The following is an 8,619-nucleotide window of genomic DNA, read 5'->3' as shown; positions in this document are numbered from 1 at the left end:
TAGGGGTTTAAATAATTAATTTATTATGAACTACAAGTTATTAATAGCCGTGTTGTCCACACAACAGTTTTGAGACCTGCCATGTACTTTCTATGTTATTTATGTGTTAATATTACACAGGAATACTTCTACATCAGATTATTTAGATTTAGGCTATGGAGCAAGCATCCTGCCTTATAAAGCCACCATCTACTGTGTATATCTTTAAACAATCTTTTGAATGACTGTAGCCCAATAGCTTATTATAAGGCCTTGCTTTCTGACATAATGTGCATGAATGAAAGGCTCAAGTGTGAAACAGAAGATGCAAATTTTACTGCAAAGTAGATTAACTTGTACTCGACTAGCATAAAATGTTATACCACTAAATCAACAAAAATGAGACAGTAGGCAATATTGTGGAAAAGCATGATGATTGGCCTATTAGTTCTATAAGAAGGAACAGCTTTTCACTCTACTTTATCTGAGGATGGAACATACAAATCTCTTCAACAAGGTAGTATTTGAGTGCGACTACCCACACAGAGGAAGGATCCTGCTGCCTGAAAGACTATACTCAGGGTGAAAAAGTCCTAAATATAACAAATACACTGTCATATACTTGAATTCCCTGGAGGATGGAGGTAAGAGAGAATTATTAGTCTGTTGATTTGTCTAACAGGACATCTTGTTTGGCCGTTGCACTGATATTTTCCATTTGCGTTCATTAACCCTATTATTATATTCTGGTGCATAACACAAACCACAGCATCTGTGATCCATCCTTCAAGAGCAATTTAGCCTGGTAAAGACAAACTGTTGACAGTATTATCTGTGATGGGGTGCAGATGAAATGCAAGCAAACCAATGAGGGGTATTACAAGAGTGAACCACAATATAACGCAGAGGAGCGTTAGGTTCTGCACACTAGATGTCAAAAAACGGCAGGAGCAACGCACTTAAATCACCAGCTGTTGTATTTACGAGTACATTGAATCACATATAACAAGGTTGTGTAGCTTTGTGAAAATGTACATGTTACTTTCTTTAACCTCTGCACAAAAAGATAGGAAAAGTTGAAGAGAAGCGGAAGCATCCTAGATGCATAGCAACAACTTTGTTGAGCTCATATAAACACTAACTTTTAATATCGTCCAGAGAAGCACAGCGCTGTGCTTACACAATGCAGGAGTATTATATCGATATATAAATGTAACTTATATTCCTATTGATGTAAAATATAATCATGATAATCGTACATCATGTATAATTTTCCTATTCCCCAGCTCCAATATTATGTCTAAAAAAAAATGTTGAAACAATTGTTTTAACCCTTATTTTATTTTATTTTGTCCACCTAAGAAGATGAGGAAAGTTGATTGCTTCTGCTTTGTTGTCCTTGTTTGTCTATTTCTGTGTATGTACGTTGAGAGCAACGGAAAACCGGAATCAAATTCCCTCTATTTGTGCGCGTACATGGCCAAAAAGCTGATCCTGATTGGTTCATTGTCTGATCGCAGGGGGAGGTACTGTGCTGCCTTCAGTGCCCTTGCATGAAACAATTATAAATAGAAAGAACTGTAGAATAAATCCCTTGATCCTCTGATCGTTACTGTTTTATTTGTGTGGTATGAACCTAAATGCATCAGACACGTAATTGGCTGTTTTAATTTGCCAAATAAAACATTAGACTTAACACAATGGCTATAAAGTTTTACCTCCGCTCTCTTAAATCCAACCACGCTTATGTTTCCTGAGCGTCACCTGTCAGAAGCTAACATGGCAGAAAGTTATAGCAGAAATTAACTCATACTTTATGTGTCTCTGAGTGATTGAAGTTTGAAAGTGATTTTTTCTGACAGTCCGTGAACGCAGCAGCGCCGGTGTGCTCGGTGTGGGATGCTATCAGCGCTGCAGCGTTTTATGAATGAGTTAGTGTCGGGCCTCCGGTAAACACCGAGCCCAGCGGAGTCAAATATTAACTGATTTTATAACACTGTGAATATTAATCTGCTTTGGCTTCTCTTCAGCCTCCTGCTCTGCTTCTCTCTGGGCTATTCCAGCGTATCAGCACCGTAACGTTATGCTAACCGGGCAATGATGAGCTATGATGCTAGCTAGCTAGCTAGCTAGCATCTTTAGTTGATGTGGGTACAACTGACCTAAATGGGTAGAAAACCAAGAAAGTTCCGTTTCCAGCAAAGTTCAAAACGCTTGTGTTTAGTTGTTTTCACAATATTTTCATAATGGATATAAATTTTTACTCGGATCTGTCGGATGGCTGTGCTCAAAATGTTGACACGGAGTTTTTGGACAGTCAAGGATATGGAGGATACTCTGAGGACAACAAGGTAACGCTAGTGTTTACTAATGGGTATGCTAAATATGCTAATTAATGTAAATGCTAACCGTGTGGTTCAGTTTGCAGAGGGCAACGACAGTTACTTGACCATCAGTGGAGCGGGTCATCCATTCCTCTCAGCCGAGGCGAGTCACTTCATTCAGGCATCACTGCAGTGCAACTTTATTATACTGATCTGTGGATGTGTTTCACTTCATTCATGTCTGACCCACTTGTCCCTCTTCTTCTCCACATGCAGCAGACATACCATACTCCCAGTCTCGGTGATGAGGTGTTTGAGATCCCACCCATCTCCCTGGATCCAGACCCAGCTCTGGGCATCAGTGAGTTTGAGTTGACAGACGGGTCAGACGGAGCCGGGGGACCCTCTGGCTCCCGCAGCCTCGTCAGCAACCTGGTGGTTGAGGCCAACGACCCCTCCTTCGCCTCCACCTTCGTGAACTCTGGGTCTCAAGGCCTGGAGCAGTTGAACCTCGGGGGAATGGGTCAGGTCGGAGTGGGGGGCCTGCTGAGCTCCTCTGCCTTGGTGAGTGTTCCACCAGTAGATGCTCACACAAAATACTGCCGTATGTGTTTAAGTAACCCAGTTCAGACATGGTGTTAACGTCCATCGTGAGTGATCCGATCACTGGTGGTCAGCGCTAAGTTCAGGTCTGAATGCACCCAATGTGTCCTGAGATCTGATCATTTAAAATGAATGATCCTTCTCTTTTTCACATTCATTCAGTGCTTTGTGACTCTGCTCGCTTTCTTATCTCTTCCTTCATCTCTCTCTCTCTCTCACTCGCACAGATACACAGTGACAATGGACACACTTAATTGACAAATTATTATATAATTTAGTATTTGTCAACACAAATGACTGTCATGATTATTTGCATACAGAGCAGGGAAGTGAGAGCTGAACACAAGGGGTCACTGGAGAAACATTCTGGACGTATTTTAATACCAGCTGTGAAAATGTCCTATGTTAGTTGTTCATGAAAGCGGTTAAGAGTTTAGATTAACCATTTGTGTCCTTATCTCTCTGCAGGAACTTGGAAATTCCAGTGGTTCACATTTCAGCAGCTCATCTCCTATGACCATCGACGTACAGCTAGGTGACATCGCTCATGGTCTTTTAGGAAGTCATTTGACGACAATTAACCAATCGGAGCTGGCGCTGGGTCTGGGTGAAAACATCGGGCATCATTCAGAGAGACCTGAGCAGCCGCTGTCAGCAACACCATCTCCAGCTGGTTCCCTGCAGGATGAGGACATGGATGACTTCAAGGTCAGTGGTCAAACCTGTGCCGGCCAAGGTCACTGTTAAGCTGCTTTCGGACATGTACTGAACTCCAGAATATCTCTAGCGGCTGTATGTGAGAACACAAATGTCCAAGCCAGTTGCTGCAGAAGTAATCCAGAGTTCCTCTTGCAAACCCCTAAATTTAAACTCTGGGTAATCTCTGAATGATCCCATGTGAGAATACATGTGGAGATCCTCTAGAGTTGACGACCTCATTAATGACGTTTCCAACACAGTGCAAAACTGAAAAATCTCAGGATTGAAATGAGCAGACGGAGACGAAGAAAACTTGGAAAGAGAACAAGTTGGAGAGTGTCGTGGGGGGGGGGGGGGGGGGGGGGGGGGTTGTGTACCCCAAAACTAGAGATTTAGGTGACTAAATTTGGGCATGCGTTGTACCTAAGATTTACGGACCTGTTGAAGAACATCCCTTCTTTTACCATTCCATAAGCGGGTCAAAGAACGTTCAGAGAAGGGAGGAAACTAACAGAACACATCTGGAATAGAATTAAAAAGTCTGAGCATAAGGCGTCATAGATGTAAATGTCATTATGTTTTATAATCATGCTCAAAAGATCTCTTAAGTGAATATACGACAAGAGCTTTTGTTGATACTGGACGCTGGTGGTGATGGAATGGAAATAAAAACATGTGATCTCTGCAGCAGAATGTATAGATTACTTCTTGCCTCCTGCATACGCTGACAACTCTTGTCTTAATGTTCTGGAGACTTTTCTGGTGTTGTGAATGCGTCTGACCCATGAAATCTGCTGCTGCTTTCTTCATGTGTGAGAAGCAAACTCCAGAGAAAGTCTGGACCATATTGTCTGGGCGTTCATGTCTGAAAACGTCTTTTGTCATTTCATCCAGTCTTGTGTAACCTTATTGCTGCAGCTAATATGTGCCCTCCTTTCTTCCCTGCTTTCCCCCTCCTTACTCAGAGGAGTGTACTGGTGGACTCCCCCATGTGTCTCTCCTCTTCCTCCGTCCTCTCCCACATGTCCTCCCACTCGGCTCTCACATCCTCCATATCCCTGGCTAAGGGCAGGAGGGGCGGGGGCAAGCCGACCACACTGGCCTCGATGAGTGGGGCCTTGGGCGTAAAAAAAGGACGGAAGAAGAAAGATCCAAATGAGCCGCAGAAGCCCGTTTCAGCCTATGCCTTGTTCTTCAGAGACACACAGGCTGCTATTAAGGGCCAGAACCCCAACGCCTCTTTTGGAGAGGTGTCGAAGATCGTGGCCTCCATGTGGGACAGCCTGGCTGAGGAGCAGAAACAGGTAGAAGCAGACGTTATGATTAACAGTATATTAATATCCCACATCCATCTTTAAGGGAGAAAAACTGTGACTGACTTGTTTCAAACACGGGTAATTGTTTTGTCTACACTAGGTGTACAAGAGAAAGACAGAAGCAGCCAAAAGGGACTATTTGAAAGCGCTGGCAGCTTACAAAGCCAACCAACTCTCACAGGTAACACCATGTTGTACTTTAAAGAGAAAAAACTGTTTCTTGCTGTAGGGGATTTGAGTTCATATAGATTTTTTAACTGATATTCCCCAAATGATTTCAGCCTGCCATTGAGGACATGGAAACTTCCCCGTCACCACCTTCACCTGCCATTCGCACAACTCCTACAGCCTCGCCCTCTGCTGGTCACCAGGCAATGCGCCCAGCAAGCAACAACCTGGAAGAGAACACTATCACCAACATTTGTGCCTCCAACATTATTCTTGACGTCCCAGAGAGGGCCACACGTTCCCGCACAGGGGCAAACAAAGCCTTGTCTCCGGCAGCAGCTCCACCACCAGCCCAGACCGTCACCAAGATCATCATCCCAAAACATATCCTGCAGGCGGGGGGCCACGTTGTGACCATGTTGCCCGGAGGGCTCCGCACATTGCAGCCCACAATGGTAGTGTCGAGTGGCTCTCGTCAGCCACCGCCATTGCAGCAGATGCAGAATGCTCCTCCACCACCACGGCTCCAGCAAATGGCGCCAGCACCGCCACCATTACAAGCCAAGCCTCGCGAGGGGAACGCCAATACAGGTGTCCCGGTGTCTGTCACGGCTACACCTCCACCTCCACTCCAGATAAAAATTGTTCCTGCCTCTTTGCAGGGCAAAGAAACCCTTCCAATTATTGTCCCTAATACTGTGACCGCATCATCTGCTGTGACCTCGCCCTCCCATTCTGCACCTGTTGTGTCGGTGCAGGTGGTGAACTCAGCTGACGTGTCAGGGATTCCAGATGAGGATGAAGTTACAGAAGTTCTGCCCTCAGAAGAGGTAAAACTTCTGATTTCATTGCTATGTTTTGTGTCGGCTTCACTTCATCCACCTTTTGTTAATGTTGAATGTTTCATTTCTCGAAGCTGGTTAATAAATAATGATTATTTTCTCCTTTTCCCCCCCTCACAAGTTAGACTGTTAATTTTGATCTATCCTACTTACAACTGGACGATATGGCCCAAAACTATATCAAGATTAAATGTTTATATCAGTACATTTTGATGATTATCACGATAATTTTAAAGACTGAGTTTTGGTTCTGAGTGAATGTTGTGATTTTAAACTCTTCTTCATGAGCAGAGAATGACATTTGATGAACATGAACAATTTGGTAGATCAGTTATATGTTATAGCTCCTCACTGATTGGTTGATATTGTTTTATTGCCCAGCCCCACTCCTTGAGTATTTTTCCCTTTACCACCTTTTCAATTTGCCTGATTTCAAAATCAATTGCAACGTTTAACTTAAAAAACACAACATCTGAGGAGACACATTTTCAATTGCAAAATGTAACAGGTTTCATGGGACTCATCTGTGATTGTGAAATTGTGACAAGTGATATTTGGTTAAACAGACCTTTATGTAAAAGGTGCACCAATATTAATCAATAAATATTCAGGGGAAGGAAACAGAATAAATTCGAAGGCACTGAATTGAGATACGACACAAAGTATAGGAAACAGATTCTATTGCCTGGATGTCTCATACAGTTGTTTGAGTTGAAAAGAGAAAGTCATGGTTGAAATGCTCACATTACTTCTGGAGTAGTAAGAAGTGCCTCTACTAAATAAATACAAAATCTGTTATTTTGCGTTTTGCTTGTGTTGACACTGGAAATATTGATCTTCATTATATTAGATTTTTTATTTTATATTGGCTTTCATTATGTCTTGGATCTGAGTTTATAAAATTGCAGGTGCTGATATTTATGATGCTCTTCTAATTTTTCCCTCCTGTTCTCAGGATGAGATGGAGGTGAATGGATCCATTGGTGCAGCATCCATGAATAGTAGGTGTATGAGGGTGGGCTGTAACAACCCAGCAGTGGAGAGTGACGACTGGGACAGGGAGTACTGCAGCAACGAGTGTTTGGCCACTCATTGCAGGTGTGTAGAGCTTTGACTGATGTAATGATGAATAATAAAATTGTTTAAGTGAAACAATAGCAAACAAGTTATGAAAAGTTAGAAAATGTACTTGTTCATAACAACACTAGTTGGTAATCTTTCCTGCTTCCATGGCCTTTTTCAGCTTTTCACAGACCACTAAAATATGCTCCAATATCAACTCTTGTTCCGTTTCTTACTCGGCTCCCTTCTGTTGTCCGCTTTTGAATATTACTTTTTCGGTGACTCTGATTTGATGTCCACATGCTGTAAGGCAGGTCGCTATGTTTCAACACAGTACATCCGAGTTACATTGTCCAATTCCAGGCCTCCAGGGGGCGCTGTGGCAATAAAGTACATAACATTCTCCCTACTTTAAGTTTGTGTACCATCAAAATAATTATGAAGCAGTTGTTTTTTTGAAGGTGTAAAGATAGTGTTGCATTAACTTTGCATTTTTCTGTTTTTCAGAGAGATATTCAATGCCTGGTTCTCCATCAGGAATCACAACATGGGAACAGTGAAGTAAAGAGCCAACGTTGATCATTAAAAGATGGAGGCAGAACTGGTGTCAAAAAACATTTTTCAAAAATTTCAACCATGCATTTCACTACAGCTACAACATGTCATAATTATCGCACTATTCTGTTTATGTACTATAGGTTTGACAGTTGCTGATATGACAAGTAAAATAGTATTGTTACAAGGACAGCTGGTATTTTTGTCACTCTAGCTATGGAAACATCGGGTATGTGGATAATGAAATTGTGCTATGTTTTAATATATGTACATATTTTTAATCCGACATCGAGGGATTTGTGGCAGCTACAGAGAATATTGGCACAATGAAGTGTACAAGACAAGGAAATTGTCTTTATAACAGCATACGTCGTACATACAGGACACATTCATCTCGAGTTTCTTCCTATTTAAACCCCCACAGGGCAGTTTATACTTGTAACATATAACTTCTGTTGAAAAAGGAATCAACAGGTAAGAAAAGTGTTTCTCAAAGCGCCTTGCTCCGGCAAAGATGTTTATGGCGTCACTGCACAGTTCTCACCAACTGATTTCGGACTCATCTTGTGATGTTCAATCATTAAGCGACAAAAACCAGTATTCAAATGCCTTAGTTTGAGAAGAAAACTGTTTGTATCACCTTGTTTTTGTACTGAGAATATTGACCTTAACATTTTATTCATATTAATGTCAGGTGTTAAAAAATGTTCGACTTTCATGTTTTCTTAAATAAATTAGAAAAAAAAATGATTAAAATTGTTGACTTTTCTTTTTGCTGAGTCCTTTGAAACAAGACTAAATATCATTGTAGAGAAAAAATATTGCAGTATTTGTCTAACAAATGAAATGATGAATTCAAAAAGAATTGAATCCACCTTTACTCAGTTCTAAACACTGTGGAGTTTTACTGCTGCAGCCTCATGGTGTGGTGTGATCAACCAGGTCACAGTGGCTGGGAAATAAATCTAGTGATGTTTTCACCAGTGTGTTTCATCTAAATTGTAGGAATTGTGGTTTTCTTTACCCAATGGGCCCTTTATATTTAAATACTTTATAAGATAAGATAAGATG

The 8,619-nt window shown here is 41.7% G+C and overlaps 1 protein-coding gene across 1 annotated transcript; it reads left to right on the top strand.

Annotated features, from left to right (window-relative positions):
* Positions 1-1,855: 1,855 nt before the first annotated feature.
* On the top strand, positions 1,856-8,305 carry tox4a (TOX high mobility group box family member 4 a). The gene is made up of 9 exons (XM_053437414.1): positions 1,856-2,330; positions 2,401-2,466; positions 2,580-2,867; positions 3,375-3,614; positions 4,571-4,909; positions 5,022-5,102; positions 5,203-5,919; positions 6,887-7,029; positions 7,501-8,305. The coding sequence occupies exons 1-9, from the start codon at positions 2,226-2,228 to the stop codon at positions 7,556-7,558; spliced, it is 2,037 nt and encodes a 678-aa protein (XP_053293389.1). The 5' UTR covers positions 1,856-2,225; the 3' UTR covers positions 7,559-8,305.
* The last annotated feature ends 314 nt before the right edge of the window (positions 8,306-8,619 follow it).

The sequence above is a fragment of the Pleuronectes platessa genome, chromosome 13, assembly GCF_947347685.1.
Source record: "Pleuronectes platessa chromosome 13, fPlePla1.1, whole genome shotgun sequence".
Classification (NCBI taxonomy): domain Eukaryota; kingdom Metazoa; phylum Chordata; class Actinopteri; order Pleuronectiformes; family Pleuronectidae; genus Pleuronectes; species Pleuronectes platessa.
Note: the sequence above shows the minus strand (reverse complement) of the source record. Positions and strands in the feature narration are given on the sequence as shown.

Bases quoted from the DNA above. Each gene is read 5' to 3' on its own strand.
- tox4a (XM_053437414.1), top strand. From the start codon at position 2,226: ATGGATATAAATTTTTACTCGGATCTGTCGGATGGCTGTGCTCAAAAT. The intron at 2,868-3,374 runs GTGAGTGTTCCA...ATCTCTCTGCAG, and splicing joins TGCTGAGCTCCTCTGCCTTG to GAACTTGGAAATTCCAGTGG. The intron at 4,910-5,021 runs GTAGAAGCAGAC...TGTCTACACTAG, and splicing joins TGGCTGAGGAGCAGAAACAG to GTGTACAAGAGAAAGACAGA.